The sequence below is a fragment of the Mus caroli genome, unplaced genomic scaffold (assembly GCF_978045245.1).
Source record: "Mus caroli unplaced genomic scaffold, Mus_caroli_1 scaffold_17, whole genome shotgun sequence".
In the NCBI taxonomy this organism is placed as follows: Eukaryota; Metazoa; Chordata; class Mammalia; order Rodentia; family Muridae; genus Mus; species Mus caroli.
Window position 1 is genome coordinate 28,042,903 of NW_028227272.1, and position 19,863 is coordinate 28,062,765.

The 19,863-nt window shown below is 47.4% G+C and overlaps 1 protein-coding gene across 1 annotated transcript in view; it reads right to left on the reverse strand.

Moving 5' to 3' along the window:
* Xxylt1 (xyloside xylosyltransferase 1) overlaps positions 1-19,863 on the reverse strand; it is a 122,329-nt gene that overhangs the window by 78,010 nt on the left and 24,456 nt on the right. The window contains exon 2 of the mRNA XM_021184930.3: positions 13,739-13,886. Coding sequence (XP_021040589.1) covers positions 13,739-13,886 — 148 coding nt within the window. The remainder of the gene's footprint in view (positions 1-13,738; positions 13,887-19,863) is intronic.

The following is a 19,863-nucleotide window of genomic DNA, read 5'->3' on the forward strand; positions in this document are numbered from 1 at the left end:
CAAACCACATGCTTGGAATTTGTTGTATAATTTTATCATTACACTAAAAGTTAGAGCTGAACTATATACAAAAAAAAATTAAATTAAACAGACATATCAGACGAGAAAATGAGGATTATTAAAAAGTACTTTGCAGAAATGCCAAAGTAATGAGGAATATTGGATGAGAGGAGACTAGAGTCTGTAATTGCCAGCTAAGCAAGACATTAAGTGCCACTTCATGGAAAAAAAAATTTTCAAGCAGCATAATTGAAGACAGAGAGTTAGCAGAGGGAAGCTGTCTGGTGCAGGGACTGGTAAGTCTCTTCCTAAGGCCTATGCCGGTCAATCATCTCAGTGTAACCACCTCTGAGCGCAGAGATTATGTAGCACAGCAATTACTTCCAGGACATCTTGGCATGGAACTTGTTTCACAGTCCAATTGCTTTCAAGTTGAAACAATAAAACCAGCTTCCATTCCAGTTGGGGTATGAGAGTGCGATGCTATTTCAGACTGTTTTAGGGAGTCTTCAAAGGAAAACAGCGCTCAGGAGTCACACGTGTGCAGCTCAAGATGGTCGCTAGCACACTGCATTGCCACACGAATACTTGACCCTCCAGGAAGTCGCTGGTCAAGGCATCTCCTCCGCTTGCCAAGTGCAGTTCTCAATGTTTGCCCAGTGGCAGCAATGGCATGGCTTAGGCTAGCTCCAGAAAGGCTCCAATCCTCCTGCCCAATCCAAGAGGCTACAGAAAAATACACCTGGATTCTGCTTGCAGAAGAGAGATCACGTGTGAGGAGGGAGGAAAGAGAAGAAGCCATCATGAAAGAAGAACATGCAAGAGGGAAAAGGAGAGAAGCCATGGGCTAAGATCCAAGAGAACGTGGCCAATTGGGTTAAAAGCAGTCCAGATAGAACACAGTAAATAGAAGTGGGTTATTGATAGGCAGCTATCCAGTTATGGTGCTGCCTAAGGCTGTTCAAAAATAAAGGCTGTAAAGAAGCCCCGGGCTGGGATTTTTAACACTTTTTACTACACTTGCCCGCTTTCCCTCTCCACCCTGTTACCTCATATCATAGTAGGTACATGTATGGAATCTCAGTCTGTAGTCTCTCTCCCTCTCCTTTTTAAAGTCACGAGTATTCAGTCAAGGAAGCTCTACCACAGTGACCAAGTTTGATCACATCTAAATACCCCACACCTCTAAACACTATAGCTAGACTGAGTTTCTGACCTTTTAATATCACTGGCAAAAAACTTGGGTTATTAAACTTCTGTGTTAGTTTAGGGAGTATGGTGGTTTGGATAATGGCCCCGATAGGTTCATATTCTTGAATGCATAGAGAGCGGCACTATTTGAAAGGATTAGGAGGTGTGGCCTTGTTGGAAGTGTGTCACTAGGGGTGGGCTTTGAAGTTTCAAAAGTCTAAGCCAGGCCCAGTGGCTTTCTCTCTCCCTGCCGCCAGTAGATCTAGATGTGGAACTCTCACCCTCTTCTTTAGCACCATGTCTGCCTATGAGCTGCCGGCTTCCCACCCCAGTTAAATGCTTTACCAATACAAGCCCCAATCAAACACTTGATAAGAATTGTCATGGTCACGATGTCTCTTCATAACAATAGAACATTGACTAAGACAGGGAGACAGACCACATTCTAACCATAGCAGTTCTTTAGTATTCCATACAAGCTAGGTGATGAGTTTTTAATTCTCTACTAGAAAGAAATGTTAATTGTATGAAATGACAGGTATGCAATGACTGAAGTGATCGCTACCTGATAAAACCATAGACCAAATCAACACATCTGTCCCATGAGTAACTAAGTTACCGTGTGTGTGTGTGTGTGTGTGTGTGTGTTAGCAAACTAAGAAAACAAACTCATATCTCCCCCACTGGCCCTCCAACACAATGCTGGGAGGGTGCCCATGCTGGATGCACCCACTGTGATCTATACAGAATGGAGAGACCTCCAACACAATGCTGGGAGGGTGCCCATGCTAGATACACCCACTATGACCTATACAGAATGGAGAGACCTCCAACACAATGCTGGGAGGGTGCCCATGCTGGATGCACCCACTGTGATCTATACAGAATGGAGAGAAGAGCTAATCACACACTAATCACAGGCTTCTCTCTATGCTTCTCCTTATCCATAAAATCTGACTCGCAGAAGGATGACTAACTCACGACAGGAGATACCCAATAACTACTCAACTGGGGTTTGAGGAGATAGTAAGTACCAGATTTACCCAATTCTGTCTGCATTCTCTGAGTGTGGAGTAATTGTTGGTTTAAAACAAAAAACAAAAAACCAAAAACCAAACAGTTGAGAAGGAAGGGAGACAAACTCAGGTGTCACGAACTTGCAACGGCAATTCATATAAAGGATAAGTAGCTGGAAGTAGTGGGTAGACTCAAAGGACAATGGTCATGCAAACAGAACTCTTGCCGTTCATCCTCCTTAATGTTCAAAGAGCTGAACAAGAGCAAGTTGTCCAGGCTGGAAAGGCCAAGGGCACAAGAAGCCATTGTAGGCCTTGCTAGCCTCAAGAGTAGGAAAGGGTCGCTAGGTATCTGGGAGTAAGGACACTAGATGCAGGAAAGTTTCATCTGGACCACATTAGCAAGAGCAATACAAGCATGCACTTACACAGTATCAAACACTTGTGTGTCAGATACCATCTAAACCACACACATATGTGTGCGTGCACACACAGAGACAAACTTACAGACACACTCACAGATACACACACACACACACACACACACTCATACACAGGCACAATACACACAGGCAGGCACAGACACACAGATAAGACATATATATACACACACTCATAGATAGACACATACTCATAAACAGACAGACATACACACACTCACAGACAGACAGACAGCAGTCTCTCTCTCTCTCTCTCTCACACACACACACACAGTCTTTCCCAAATTGAAACTATCATTTTAAGCAGCTCCATGACAAGACTGCATTGAAACCCAGGCTTGCTGTTCCTTTTGGTTCTCAATCACTGTGCAACACATAGCGGAATCTTACCCAAGCTCCATGTTGTTCTCAAGGACACCGCACCACAGCTCTCGGTAGCTAACTCAGAAACTGAGTCTTTCACCCAAGGAACAAAATGTTCCCACCCCTACTTCCAAGAATTGCTCGCTACAGAAAACACAGACAAAATCTACAGAGTGCTCAGTCAGAAAGATTTTTTTAAAAAGCACCTCAAGCTAGGAAGGAAATATATATCGGCTGGCATTTAGCCAAGTACACGGGAGCTAAAAAGCCTCTATCAGAACCAACTGATACAGACTGGCTGCTTGGAGATGAGCTCTATCTGCTTCATTACCAGGGACTGAAATTATTCTGTGACTAATGAAGGGCTAAGAGGCGTGAGTGCTCAGACCAGGCCTGGGAAGTCAACAACACACACTAGGAAGGAGCCCAGCCCAAAGAGAAGCCAACCATGGGCAAGATAAGAGGAGGACTCCAGACCAGACAGTGAGCCAGCTGCCCGAGGCAGGCCTCAGGAGTCTCGTTATCACTGGAGAAAGACGAAAGGGGATTTTACACAAAGTCCCCAAACAATCTTTGTGGCTGCATGCCTCCACATAAAATTAAAAACCACCAGGAAATCCTTTTGCCACTGTGTAAAGTCTCAGTAGGATTTACCTTCATAGCTCCTCTGCTCCAGGAATGCTAGTGTGCTCTCAAAGACGGCTATCCTGAAGGACTCACGATGATACCAGACTTCTGCTAGACCTTAGCACCCGCCCTTTCCTGGGTCAGGAGTGTTTACCAACAATGACTGAAATACTTAGAACAAGAAACTCAGGATGATGCTTTCTGACTTGGTCTATGAGGCCTGTATATCACTGTATATCACACTTGCACGCATGCACACACACAGAGCGAGGCAAAGAAACAGATGGAGACAGACAGAGAGATGGTACGCCGGTATGCCCTCAGAGCCTTTGTGCCTACTAATCAGAATGGTTGTCCACAGTAAGGTTTCAGCTGTGTCACCTGACTGTCCGGTGCTGGGCTGCTTGGAATACCCAGGAATACCCAGTCCCTGAGAGGATCAACACCTAGGACGGATGAATGTGAATGGCATACAGGGCAGTCTCTTGAATACCTAGAGATATAGAAGAGTCTAGTCCATTCTTTAACTTAACCACCTCATTCAGATCTCTTTGGCCTCCGGGTATCCTTCAAGAGACACAACTCTCTCTCTCCAAGCAGGTGGGGCATGTTAGCATTGAGAAATTGGAAGATGTGAATCTAACAAAATTAAAATCTCACTCCTGCACTCTGGAGGTGGTGCATGCCTTTAATTCCAGCACTTGGGAGGCAGAGGCAGATCGCCAAGGCCAGCCTGGTCTACAGAGTAAGTTCCAGGATAGCCAAGGCTACAGAGAGAAACCCTATCTCAACAAACAAACAAACAAACAAACAAACAAAAAAGAACCTTATTCCCTAAGATACAAGGTATTGAGATCTGGCGCCCACTGAGGCTAGAGAGTGTGGGACAGCAGGCTGGCAGGTTCTTCCTGATAAGTTATTTCTCCACTGGTGAAATGAAACAAATCAAGACAGATTAGATTATATTAAATGCAGGTTTATTGAGAAACTGCTCTTGGGTGAGTTAGAGAGAGAGAGAGAGAGAGAGAGAGAGAGAGCGCACAGAGACCTGGGGGAAGCCGGGAGAATCTGGAGGCCAGGTCTGCTTTAATATGTAACATATGCCCCTCGGCCCCTTGTCCCAGGGCCCTGAAATCAAGCACTTCCTTCCATGATGTGCATCCCTAGCATTTCTTCCAGGGCCTCTCCTTGAGCTTGTTCCTTACAGGCCCTGTCCACAAACTCAGGGACTGTCATCCTTCATACTAATGGGGCTACAAGGCCAGGTGCCAGCTTTCTGTTTTCCAACTCCCTCACTGCCTAAGCTTGGCTGTCCTGGAACTTGCTCTATAGCCTGACCTTGATCTCAGAGAGCTGCATGGCTCTGTCTCCTGAGTGCTGGCATTAGCGGCATGGACCTAAAATCTTTCTTTACCTTCTCATAAGATCTTTATAAGTTCTGGATTGTAGTTCTTTCCAGATATAGTCAAGTTGACAAGTGAGAATAGCCATCACAATCCATTGCTTGTCAATTTGACATATAATATCTCCTTATGTCCAAATGAAAACAATAAACAGGTCATAATAACACTTAACGTAATTTCTCTCATTCAACTGCAGACTCATAAACAATAAGCTTAGCTGGGTGGCATCTTGCTCAGAGGTTACCACTCCCTCAATTCCACTTAATATCCTTGAACACAGGTTTTAGCTCCATTCCACTTCCTGGTGTCCCTTTAATTTTGAACCATACATTTTGTGTTTTTCCTTTCTAAGCTTGCTTCCCCTGATCAAAATGCCCTTCATAAGAATGAATCACAAGACTGAGTCTAAACTAGGCTTTTTTGAGATTTCCTTTGTCAATGCAATTAATCTAAATCTCTTTACCTTAGCCCCAGGCAGACTCTTTAGGCAAGGGCAAAAAGCAACCACATTCTTCACCAAAAGATCACAAACTGATCTCTAGGCCACACATTCTTCTCCTCTGAAACCTCTTGGGCCAGGCCCCCACAGTTCAGATCACCCTCAGTGCCACTGCCTCCCATGCTCCTACTAATATGGCCCACTAAGCCCCACTTAAAGCAGTGCACTATTTCCCAAAGTCCCAAATCTACATCTCCAAAGAAAAGCATGGTGAGGATTATCACAACAATACCCAGCTCCTGGTATCAACTTCTTAGCTTGAGTTTTTTTTGTTTGTTTGTTTTTTGGTTTTTGTTGTTGTTGTTTTTTCGAGACAGAGTTTCTCTGTATAGCCCTGGCTGTCCTGGAGCTCACTTTGTAGACCAGGCTGGCCTCGAACTCAGAAATCCGCCTGCCTCTGCCTCCCGAGTGCTGGGATTAAAGGCGTGCGCCACCACGTCCGGCTTTAGTTTGAGTTTTATTGCTATGAAGAAACACCATGACCAAGACAACTATTATAAAGGCAAATATTTAGTTGTGGTGGTTTACAGTTTCAGAGTTTTAGTCCATTATTGTCATGGTGAGGTATGGCAGCAGTGTGCAGAGAGACATGGTGCTGGAGCAGGCGATAGTTTTACATCTTGATTCAAAGATAGCCAGGAGGATACTCTCTTCTGCACTGGGCAAAGCTTGAACACTAGGAGAGCTCAAAGCCCACCTACACAGTGACACACTTCCTCAAACAAGGCCACACTTATTCTAACAAGGCCATGCCTCCTAATAGTGCCACTTCCCAGGGGCCAAGCATATTCACACTACTACAGCATCTTTTCAAAGTAAAGCCTGGGCTAGAGAAACATACAGCTCAGGGGTCGAGAACATACACTATCCTTCTGGAGGACGCAAGTTTCACTCCCAGCAACCATGTCAGACGACTCACAACGGCCTGCAACTCCAGCTCCTGAAGGATCTCTTCCAGCCTTTGTGGGCACCTGCACTCGTGTGCACGAACGTACACATAAGTTTTGTTTTGAAAGCCAACCTGGCTGTGTGTGGTGTGGCACCCCTGTAATTCCAGCACTTAGGAGGCACAGGCTCAAGGATAGCGAGCTCAGGGCCAATCTGTGCTGGGAGAGCCCAGTTCAGACAAAAACAAACAAAAGCCAAACTGGACATGCCTGACCTGTGGCAATGCTCATGGCCTGCTGCCCTGAGAGCAGCCAAGCCAGGGAAGGTGGGGCAGGCAGTCACAAAGTGCCTGCAGTCCTTTTCTCTAGGACTCCACAATACTATCTTCAAATCCACCCACAGAAAGGAAGCACAGACACTCTCTGGGTGTTTTTTAAATAGTTTCACACAAATCAAGTCACTCATGAGAGATGATCAAGAGCACAGACCTATCACCAGCAGTGGGTAAGAAACAGCAGCAGCGAGAGAACCTATAGATTAAGAGAAAGGGAGACACTTGAACTGTGAGGCAAAGGTATAAAATGGTAGCTACCCTAGAGAAAACTGTTGACTTCTGATAAAACATGTAAGTACCACAGAGCCCAACAAATGCAGTTTTGATCATTTGTACCAAAGAAATAAAAACTTACGTTCATGCAAAGACCTATACACAGGTGGGTGCATAATCACTCAAAGCTGAAGACAGCCAGGTGTTCTCTGGCGGATGAATGGTTAAGCAAACTAAGCTATAGCACACCAGGAAATACTACTAAGCATGGATTACTGAATCATGCAATAACTTGAGTGAATTCTCTGTATATTACGTTGAGGGAAAAGAGGCCACTCCCCAAAGATGATGCACAATTCGGCCGGTAAAACACTTTACTAGAACTCGTAAAGTGGAATAGTGAACACCATGAGCTGAGAGATTACCAAGGGAATACAAAGGAACCCCTGTCCCCACCCGATCCACGTCTGCTAATGGAAATGCCCCATGTTTGAGGGCCCCAATGTAGTCTTGCAAGATGCTACCACTGGGGCAAAACAGGCAGAGAATCTCTGTATTTCTTCTTAAAACTACACATTAATGTAGAATTATCTCAACAGAGTAAGACTCAAGAGACCCTGCTTCAGCTGGGCATGGTGGCGCACGCCTTTGATCCCAGCACTTGAGAGGCAGAGGCAGGTGGATTTCTGAGTTCGAGGCCAGCCTGGTCTACAGAGTGAGTTCCAGGATAGCCAGGCTATACAGAGAAACCCTGTCTCAAAAAACCAAAATCCAAACCAAACAAACAAACAAAAAAGAGACCCTGCTTCAGTCCAGCTCAGCTGGATGCCTCTGGCCCATAAGCTATACATAATCAGTTTCAGCCATGACTAAATGAGGACCCAAGCTCATCAGCCTGCTGATTGTTACCCTCAGATGCTCTCTGGCCATTGACCAGAAATATCAGTTCTCAGCACCTTCCCTGACAGAGCCTTTCATCACACAGCATCTGGGTTCTTCCACATCAAGTGCTCCAAGGGAGAAACAAGAGAGCCCAGGATGGAAGCCATGGTCTTCTATGATAACCACGGAGACGATGTGTTGCTACTCCTGTCATAGTCTAGTCATCAGACCTGAACCAAGAAGCCCAGCTCAACACAAAGGAAAGGGATGTCACCAGGGGCCAAATACAGGGATGAAGATCACAGGGGCTATCTCAGAGGCTCCTCGGGCAGCCCCCTTCTCCCTCTCTCCTTATAGTTATCTATATAAACGTCTAACACTCTCACTAGAAATGGACGTCATGAGGGCAAAACCCATATCTGGTCCATGTCTTTTCCCTCCCTGTGCTTCCCATGCCTAGCATGGCATCTAATCCCTTGGCTGTTGTGTGTTAGAGGGAATGGAAGTCACTGCTGCTGGAGAAGCAGACCCACAGGAGTGTATTTGGACCACATGGTCCACCTCCTCTGTCCCAGCTGACTGAACCAACAAAACATAATAAATAAAAATAAATCTGCACTCTGGGGCTTAAATAGGCTGGCCAAATGGTTCTCTACCAGGATCTGAAATGAAAATACCAAGAAGTGATGCTTGTTAAGGGAATGGCACAATGAACCAAAGCCCCCTCTCCACTTCTGTTTCTGTGAAACAGAAAAACATTTTAAGCAGAAAGGAAGAATAGAGACATAGGGATAGAAATAATGATGTCACGGGGTCAGGGGTCGGGGAGGAAACCACACACCCAAACAGTCAGGTCCTCAGAGCAGCCCCTCCCATAACAATGCTCTCTTTCTCAGTGACTTTGAAGTTCCTGAGACATCAGAGGCGTGCCTGAACACTGGGGCAGAAGACATGAGAAGGCATTTATTTGACACTAATACCAAATCAGCTCAGTGAATATTCATACTCATCATAGGGACTGTTGATGCCTAAGTTTCACAGGCCTGTGATTAAAGCCTACAATGGACAAACCACACCACATAAAATGTTTTGTTTTGTTTTAAAGCAGGGAATAGGCTGGGTGTGGTGGTTCATGCCTTTAATCCCAGCACTCCAGAGACAGAGGCAGGTGTATGCCTGTGAATTCAAGGCCAGCCCCGTCTATAAAGCAAGTTCCAGGCCAACCAGGGTTACACAGTGAGACCCTGTCTCAATCAATCCATCCATCCATTCCATCCGTCAGTCAGTCAATCAATCAATCGATCAGAGGACAGGAGGAAAGCTCAGTCAGTAAAGTGTTTGTTGCATAAGTATGAAGACCTGCATTTGATCCCCAGAACTACAAAGGCTGCTAGGGAGAAAAAGTGACCAAAGTTTTCCTAGGTGTGAACCCTGTGGAATGTAATAATGATTAGCATGGCAAGATCTTTGCATGGGTGCAATCATTGCACAGATGTTATGGGGGTAACAAATTGTTTTCTGGTTGGCTTTAAGGCCCACTCCCCAGGAGGAAACATATCTGATAAAGCAAACCTGAGCAAGATCCATGGCCCAGATCACAAGCCCTACATGTGAAAGTACTGCTATTACTGTGTTAAATAGACAAACTGTTTACACTGCCCTCTGAATTCCTATCTCTCTACCAGTACATTACTGCATTCCCACCCCCACGGGCACTCAGCAGCACTGGCTTCAGCCCTGACACAAGAGGACTGCGCTACGACACTATTTTTAGTATGTATGAAAATCTGCTCAGCTGTGCCCCATCAGAGTAAGAGGCACCGAATGGCTCCGCTTTGCTGCCGAGCGGCTGCCAGCAAACAGCCTCCACTGAAATCAGTGGACACATGCTCACAGCCTCTGTTGTGATGCACACAGATGTTTTCACTCAGGCTGGTAGCCAGTGTCTGTTTTTCCTTTGCCCTCTCCAATATGAGAACATCCTCGCTCATGCCATGCTCAGCACTGGCAGTCGGGGGCTCCCCAGCTTCACCAGAACCCAGAGGCCAGAGTGTTTCCTCCAGTGGGGCCTCACGGAATGGTGGTCTGAGAAACTCAAATTCTGGCTGTGACCTACCTGTGAGGGCCATCCAGATTCTACAGCACTGCTAGCATCCCCAGATGCATCTACAGTGGCTCAGGAGATAGCCACAGCTATTGATTGTCCCCATATCAAAGTAATTCCCAATGTATACCTAATGTAAGTTTACGTCACTTAATTGGCAAATACCTACTGGGTGCCAACTCTGTGTCTGGATTGTTCTCAACACTGGGAACAGGCACAAGTTCCAGCCCTGGTCGAGCTTCTATTTGGACACGGCAGGCAGACGGTCCAGGAAAAGAAAGAAAGAAGCTAGATTACTGCCAAGAGGCCCAGGCCAGCCAGGTAGAAGCACTCACCTGGGGCTGAGCACTTTAACACATTACTGACGGGTCAGGAGAGTGGAGAGAGAGAGGCAGAGAGGGTTCAAAGGGGAGAGTGGTCACAATGAAGGAAAGAGAAAAGCTGGGGTGGTGGCACGTACCTCAAGCAGTAGGAAGGCCCGGAGATCGGACCCTAATGACTCTAAGGGACTCTAAGGGACATGCCAGGCAACACAAAACAATCCCTGAGAAGAGAAATCAGGAACTCTGACAGCGAACACTGCCTAGGGAGACCACTGCCCCATATGGCTTCTCTCAGTGACTCTCTGAGAGCACAAAGCTAGTGAAATGCAAGGCTATGGTTTCCAGTTAGCTCTATCAGATTCAGAGCCCGAGCTCCCTTTCCAGCCACTCAGGCCTGCCTGGCTCAGTCCTCCTCGAAGACATGGAACCTAGAAAGCAAAGGAGCCCAGATACATCATGGGTTCAACCCATAGGACACATGGATGCAGTCCTTAAGCCTCTGGGCTTCTATTCCCACAGCTGGTGGGATTCAAAGCCATACACATACCAGAAGGGCCCATGGGAGGGGCAGGCAGAACACACACATGTCTATCACCATTCATTAACAAGACACACATAGTGACTTCCTTCCTCAGCAGCACATCTAGGAAGTATAAGTGCATGCAGGAGCATGGCCCGAATGTGCAGCAAGTGAGGCAAGCATCCCCGAGGCCTGCTAGCCCCTCCCTGGATTGCAGGTTGTTTCTACAGAGGCCACAGTTAGAGGTCTTGGCTAGAGGTGCCAGATCATTGGCTACTATGGAAACAGTTAGGAGCTCACTTGTAGTTTTTTTAGTGCTCTGTGAGTTCAAAGCCGGGGGGCAGGAAGCTTGGGGGACTCCTGATCAGTTGGGATTTTAATCCCTCCAGAGGTGCTTTCACTGGCAGGGCACTAAGCCAGAGCTGTGTGACACATAGCCTTGTCACACGGGACAGAGACCCTGGAGAGCCCAAAGGAGCTGATCTTCACCCCCTGCAGCTCCAGTTAGGCACACATTTTATTTGTTATTTCATAAGATGCGTTCAATGGTGACAAAACTAACACATGGACAGAAAGAGAGAAAAGCAGAGAGTGGCCACAGTCTGTGGAGTCATGAACAGCAGGATGGGCTAGCTAGCCACACGAGACCTCCGGAGCAAGCAAAGGAAAAACAAGGGCTGAGAAGAATCGAAGCCAGCACACACACCTGGCCTGCCCCTTTGATCCTCTGGGGACATTGCAGATGTGGTTTTTATGACACTGCTTCAAGGGGACAGTTAGTGCACAGAACATGAGATTGCTTTCCTCACCCCTACCCGAGCCAAGCCATTTTGTAGGTTATAGGAGGGGAGAGGGGTGGATGTCAGGGAAGTTTCACGGGACTGTGCAGAGAGATGAGCTAGAACTCAGGGCTGGACATCAGAATAAAAGTGCAGAAGAGACCCAGCTCACCCAGGACTCTGCACGTCTTCTTCCTTGTCAAGTAGGAGAGCAGCTGACTAGACGTCTACACAGCTCCACAAAAGGTCAGACACCCTGGACTAGAAAGCAGCACAGAAACTACTCATGCCAGGTCACACTGGGGGCGCTGGGGACTGACACACCTGGCTTTGTAAAGATCACCTCTGGCTTGGTAATTCCACCCGTGGGAAGACACCATGTGAAACAATCCTAAAGAAAGAAGATAATCTATCTGCATGTGGACATATACCATAGTCTAATTTACAATGTTAAAAAGCCGCTGGCGAGATGGCTCAGTGGTTAAGAGCACTGATTGCTCTTCCAGAGGTTCTGAGTTCAATTCCCAGCAACCACTTGGTGGCTCATAACCATTTGTAATGGGATCCAATGCCCTCTTCTGGTGTGTCTGAAAACAGCTACAATGTACTTGTATACATAAAATAAATAAGTCTTTGAAAATAAAAACAATATTAAAAAGCCAACAGGATGCACTGAGCCAGCCCAGGACAGGGATTAATGGTAAAGTGAGCCAAGCTTCATCTAGTTACCCAACACCTGGGAAACGGTCAGACTGTAATCACCCAGCATGGGACAGTGAGACATTAACGACTTGGCTGATGCCATCACTTGCGTGCACGTCCTCTGAGTTGAAATGAAATCAGCTTCATACTCTGATGTAAAAGACGATTCAGAAGAATCTGAAAGCAAAGTGTAACTTCTACCTTGCCGAAACCTTTGAAATACACGTCAGAGAGATAGTGGAAATTAGCAGTAATTAGCGATGCTGATTTATATATTCATAAAATTATATATGAATCTTTTAAAATGGAAAAAGGAGAGAAGGGTGTGCCTCAAGAGGCTGAGCACTTGCCTAGCACACATGAGGACCTGGGGAGGTCCCGAGGACAAGGGAAAAACAGACATGATTTTAAAGTTCCTTAGGTCCCTGGGGTGGCCGTATGCTAAGCAGTAAGGAGGTCAGACAGTTCACAGAAACCTAAGTGCCATCTTGGGAACTCTGGTCACCAAGTCTGTTCACATGGGTCTGGGAGCACAAGCTTAATCCTGCCTCCCAGGTCCCACCCACCTCACTCTCACTTTCCTGAAGGGGTGGGGGGAAGAATGCCCAGAAACAAACTAAATAACCAAAATAGCAAGAAATTAACAGTTCAACAGGAACAAAGCACAAAAGCAATGTCTACGATGCACACATAAACACAAAGAAGAGCAGAAAGAACCAACTCAGGATAGCATCTGTGATGCCCGAAACAGAGTCCCTTCGAAAAGCGCAGGGATTCCAAACTGCTCAGCTGGCAGGGACAGTGGCAATGTGGCCAGCATCCAGACTTCCTAAAAAACACAGCCCGGACGCTGCAGGAAGCACAACACTGCTTGCTCTCTTTATGACCACAAAGATTTAGTAAGTCCTATGACTGCTCTTCGTAAGTAGATCGTGGGTATATGCATGAATACATCTCTGGAAGCACATTAACATTTGGCTAAAGAACCTAAGAAAACACTGGGTATTGGTTTAAAGGAGCTCCTTCCACTTCTGGTAGGTCCCAGGCGGCCTATGTTACCTCAGTCAGAGCCACGTACACAGCTGGAAGAAGAGCAGGGGCCAGCACGTGACCATGGATTCGAAGGGAAAAGGAGCCACATCTGTAATGGGCATTCCCAGAAAGGTCTCATCTGGGTCACCTGAAGGGACAGAAAGCTATCTGGAGAGGCAGGGTTCTAAACCAGACAGCCATGACTTTGAAGACTAGCTCTGCCACTTGAATGACTATATAAGCCATAAGTAGAAGACAAAGTTTTAGTTTGTGTGTCATTCACAGGACTAGGAGATCAAGCAAGGGGACAAAGCTGCACCTGGCTACTTGGAGGTCCCTAGCCCCTGCCTCCCTCAGAAATAGTGGGTGTACCATCCTGAGCCCTGACACCCCAGGGCGTTGCCCGTGGTCGTCCTGGTTACCTTTGGGCATGATCTGGTGCATGGCAACCGAGAGGAAGAAGATGGAGTCACTGTAGTAGGTCCCTGAGCCAGCACTGAAGTACTTCTGCATGGCCTCCACGACAGGGAAGAGCTTATCTGTCAGCACAGCAACATCATGGAAGATGACCTGTAGTGGGAAGCAAGGAAACCCCAACAAGTCAGCCAAACGTCTCTCTCCAAGTTCTAGACACTTGACACACACTTGAGCCCAGGACGCAGAAACAGACGGGGTGGAGCTAAGAGGATGCTGGTGGCGACTGAGGGCAAAGGCAGTGGGGAAGGACACTAAGGAGCAGAGTCCAGGCAGCCAGGCTGGCAAGGACACTGTTAGGGACCGGGCAGTGGTCATGTGGCAGGAGAGAAAGGAGTGGGACAAGCTCTCGGGTCCCTTTCGAGTTCCAAATGTCACGGCAAGAAGCCTGGCTCCCATGCCAGCAGGAGGCAGGTCAGGTGTAGGCACCGCCGGGGACATTTTCAAACAGGTGAGCTCCACCCCCTCTTACCTTCCCATCAGCCATAACTCTGCCCAGGTTTCTTTCCCACGTGGTCACGCTCCCTGGTTGTTGATCATGCCTGTGGTCTTGTGCCCAGCCCTAAGCCATTGGTTCCCCGGCCAATGGCGTCTGCTTTTGTGCTCTTGCTCTAGATTTCTAACATTTCTTATTTCTCTCCAAACTGTATTTCTTTTAGTTCACATTTATTTCTGTCCTCAGTCTCTTTCAATTTCTAAAACATCACTGAGCTTAGTTTAGCCAGGGATGGTAGCTCACTCGTGTGAGATCTAACACTCAGGAGGCTGAGGCAGAAAGTTTGCTCTAAGTTCAAGTCCAACCTGAGCTACAAAGTGGGTTCCAGGCCAGGCCAGTTACAGACTAGAACCCTGCCTCAAAACAGCAGGAAACCCAATGTCTCTACCACTTCAGTTCTGCTCCCTACCGTCGGCTTCCTGCAGCTCGAAGGCCGTGCCTGCCCAGAGAAGCTTTGCTGTTTCCTAACCTTCTGCCCCCGAGCTGCTGCTTTCCTTCACGCCTGCCTTTCTGGCCATTCTCTCCCCCTGGCCTTCTCTTTCTGTGGGTTGCTATTTCTCAACACCAATCCCAAATGGCCTCTCTCCCCCACACCTCGCAGCTTCTGGCCCTGCCTGTGCTCCCCGTCATGGTAAACCTCATGCTCTCTGAACATCCTCACAGTCATTTTCCAAACACACAGATTTATATTTTTCTTCTGAGCTTCAAAACCTCTGAAGCTCACTGTCCTCAGGTCCAAACCTCCCAGCAAGACCTGCACTAGTAGCTCTAAGTTCCCTCCTCACTGCCTTCATGACTAGAAAAGCTGAACCCTTGCCCTCAGCCTGCCCCATCAGTCGCCTCTTTAGGACCTGTATCCTTCCCATGTGTGGAACTCCCTCTCCAGCCTTCCTTTCAGCCTTCACACCACCTCCCATGATCCTCCAGGGCCCTCCTGCAACCCATCTTACATGGGACTTCACTGGCTATGACTGTCCCCTGCCCTGTAACAACCGCTACATCCGCGCCAGGCCATGGACCCGGGTTTGTAACCTGAAGGAACAACACTCTGGGCAAGAGCCTGAGTCCCTTCGTGGGTGACACAGGAATGGCACCTGAGTCCCTTGTGGTGACACTGAGGTGGCTGAGGATATGCACCCAGCTCAGGGGCTGCTAAGCTGCTCTCATTCGTTAGCCTCACATCCTGTCCCTGACCGTGTCCTGTCCCCTCAGTCTCTCTCCTCACACATCAGGCATCACCCATGTGACAGCCTTCCCAGCACACAAGGGGCTGGAATAGACAAGGCGCTAAAAGCACAGGAGGGCTCTCAAGGGCCAGGCATCTCCACAGTCATTAAAGTGGAAAGGGAAGAGGTGTGTGTTTGTGTGTGTGCACACACATGTGTGTACACACTTGAGTGCTAGTGTGTGTGAGGTGGGGGGGATATACATGAGGGCAGGGCCTGCCTCAGCTACAGCCAAGCCCAGAGAAGCAAAGTCCTGTCAGCAGCCAGCTTTCTCCACCCCCAGCCTCATATCACCCAAGCTTCCCCAGCAATAACTATATCCTGTCAGCATTAATAGATTTATTGAGGACAAACAGATTGCCAGTACATTTGTTCCAAGAGCTGTACTGTTTAGCCAGCTCCAGTGAATATTTCAGGTAATGAATCTACTTAAAGAAAAATGAATATATTCCAAGGATATACTCAGACAGCAGGCAGCAAGCCACAGACACCGAGTGTGAATCAAATGCCCAGTCTCCTGAGCAGGAAGACGGTCTGCAGACTGCACGCCCCTCCAGCACCATCAAGCCAGGACACCACGGCCACAGCCCAGCCCAGGCTCCAGCCTGGCTGAGGGCTGCAGAGCCCCACCTCAAGAGCTCCTGGAAGAACTGCCACAGAACCTAGGAACCCAGGGCTGTAAATAGCTGGCTACTGAAGGCAGTCAGCCAGTGAGTGGGCCAGAGCAGTGACTTCTGTCAATGCAAAAGTGTGATTTACAGGGACGCAGACATTAAGCATCAGGACACCATTTGTAACACATCTTAAATCTTCAAAACCTATTACTTATAAAAGCATTACCTACCCTCAACCTAAGATCCTCTTCCCCAAACCCTTTACACTGACTGAGTCACCAGAGTGTGCCATCTCTCATGCAGGACAGAGCCCATTCTGAGCTCATCCCACCCCAGTGACTTACCAAGCGTACAGCAGGACAGCTGGTTTTCTAATCAGCTTTTAATCAGACATTTTTAAGCTCTCATTAATTTCCTCTTATCAGCGATACTTAAAGGATTTGTTCATAATAGTATTTCATATCAATAATTACAGGCTATCAGGAATACTAACTAAATCTGTAAGTCCCTTTGTCTCCTTTTATTTTAAAAGTCCAAATTCAGTAAAGACAAAGTATTCATATTCTACGTGTCCTCAAAGAGTTTGTTGTTCAAAATATAAAGTATGTATGGAGGACACTCTGTATACCATAAGAGGCTCTAGGAAGACAACTAGAATGGATGGTTCTCAAAGGGGGGCATCTGCATTCATCTTACCATGCACAGCATATTCTTGTTGTTGTTGTTTTGGGTTTTGTTTTTGTTTTGTTTTGTTCTTTCAAGACAGGGTTTCTCTGTGTAGCCCTGGCTGTCCTGGAACTCACTCTGTAGACCAGACTGGCCTCGAACTCAGAAATCCGCCTGCCTCTTCCTCCCAAGTGCTAGGATTAAAGGTGTGCGCCACCACTGCCCAGTGCACAGCATATTCTTAACACTTCCAGCCTTGGAAACTGGTACAAACAATCACAGCTGATCATGTGCCAGGCAGGAGTAGACACGCCGCCCCAAACCCTTAGCTCGGAGTGAGGAAAACTCATTTGTCAAATGACAAGCCCACTGGGAACCAGACATGGCCACGCTCCTAAAGCCAGGGAGGCAGGTAATGAGCTGGCTCTGGGCATGGGAAGGCATGGTTACCAGGAAGCCCTGAGGCTGCCAGAGGAGAAGCAGCTCTTGCAGCTGCAGGTAGCAGGGCCAGTCAGCCAGGGACGGTGTGTGTGTGTGTGTGTGTGTGTGTGTGTGTGTCATCCTCAACCACAGGAGAGAAGAAACTGACCCTACAACCATTCATCTCCCGCAAGAACGACTAATATGTCTCCACTGTCCACAGGGTTCATATCCAGCATGGAAGGATGCTGCAGCAGCATCCAGACCCAGCCAACAAGCCCACCATCAAGAGAACTGTCCACCAATGGGGATAAGCAAACATCCCTGCCCTAGTGTGTTTCCTGTTGCTGAGACAACACATGACCAAAAGCAATGTGGGGAGGGAAAAGGTTTACCTCATCTCACTGCTTATAGTCCATCATCAAGGGAAACCAAGGCAGGAACTCAAGTCAGGAGCCTGACGCAGCAACCACAGAGGCACGTTCATTTCTGGCTTGCTCGCCATGGGCTGCTCAACTGCATCTGTTATATAGCCCAGGCCCACAGGCCCCTAGGTATCTTCCATAGTGGGCTAGGACCTCCTCTATCAACTGCCAATAAAGAAAATGCTTCTACAGACATGCCCACCATCCAACAAAAAGGAGGCAATTCCTCAACTGAGATTCATTCTTACCAGGTATGTATAGGTTTGTGTTAAATTGATTAAAACAAACAAACAAACAACTAAGCAACACAATCCCATATCATTACCATGCCCTGGGCACCAAGTCTGGGCTGGATTCCCTCCAGAGATATAAGATCAACGGCTCCAGAGACTCAAGAGACACAGGTCATTAGTAAATCCCAGTCCAGGCTTCAACGGCATGATGCTCTAGGTGTCAACTACCTCTCTAGGTGTCAACTACCTGAGGCAACTTTCACCCATCTCAGGTAAGGCACACAGGAGTGCCTGAGACATGCAGACACTAGCACTGCCACTGTCAGTAAGTCAGAAAGATTTTCCATGCAGAGTCTCCAGACATGAGATATCTCTAGATATCAGTGTCCTAGCTGGACCGAAGGAAATTACAGATGCCATCCTGCATACTTAGACACTTAATGTTGCCAAGTACACCCAGACCTGAGCAGCTGATATGGAGGACTCCTGGGGTGACTGGCCACCCATCTAGTCAAATCAGTGAGTCTGGGTTCAGTGACAAACCTCGTCTAAAAACAAAGTGAAGTGACTGAGAAAAACACCTGACAGCAACACACATACGTGCATATGCCATTCTCTCTCTCTCTCTCTCTCTCTCTCTCTCTCTCTCGCACACACACATACATACATACACACACACACACACACACACACACACAAGCAAACAGAGTCAGAGAAACAGAGACAAAGACAAAGACAGAGACAGAGAGAGAACCAACTCCTAAAGAGGTCTTAAAGGATCGGTAAGAGTCACTAAAAGGGACATGTACTTCACACTGGGAAATGATATTTCTCCAGCCTACTCCCTGCTGACAGCCTCCCCTTTAAGGCCATCTGGGAGGACATGAAATAGCAGGTAGGCCTTTCCTGGTGACAAGCACTGGACACATTCCCAAAGAGGGGCTGCTCTCCCTGTGGGTGTTAACTTCTCCTGTAGAGAGGCAAGCACCTACTCACCTGAGATGGACACCAACAACAGACCAAAGTAATGATCTCACCCAAGCCTAGCTGAGCCCATGAATCATTGTGCTTACTCACAAGAGCATGGTGAGGAGCTACTTAAAGGAGCACGGGTGACCCTAAAGCAGCCAATTTTACCAAAGCCAGTATGAAGTCTTCCTATAGCTGCATAAATGGAGTCACATAAGCAAGATGTTTGTAAAAAGAATTATCCTTGTGTTATTCAAATGCTGATTTCTCTGCCCTCATATCATCTTACAATCCCGACCTGGCATTATAATGTTTATTCCAAATATCTCCTGTTTCAAGTTTGTGTAAATAATGCTTACCATTTATTCTCTGCCTTGTCAATAAAAACTGATCAGCCAATGGCTGGGCAGATAAGAGAATAGTGTGGGACCAGCTAGGCGAGGGGAACAGACAGAAGAGTCCGGGGTGAGGGGGAGAGGGGGATTCAGTCACTAGGAGGTGAGAGGAGACAGCATCGGAAAATACACTTAAAGCCCAGAGAGCCAGATCAATACTAAAATGCAAGTATCTCAGGGATTTTGGTTGGAAGGTTCAGAGGATTAAAATAGATCAATGCCTGCTCAAGTACTGTGCTTGACTAAATAAATCTACGCATTCATTTGGGAGCTGGTTGGGAGTAGAGAAAAACTAGACACTTTTAAAAACACCATCACATAGTCCCGGTTCAGTCGGCCTTCCACACTGTATAGACTAACACTTTCCCAAACCACGCGCCACTGTGGCAGAACTACCCACAGCTGGGAGGGAGGTGCCAGGGAGCGGCTAAATCTCAGGTGAGTGTCTAGGCACCTTCCCACCCCCTGCTTCTATAACAGAATGCCAACAAGCCTGACCTTGAGGGTCGTGTGCAAGTAGTCACAGCTGTTTCTGGCCGGTGGAGATGGTATGGGCCACTATGTTGTGTGGGGACGGCAAACAGCAGCACTCTACACTAAGAAGGGCAGGTCCTCCATTATTATCCTGG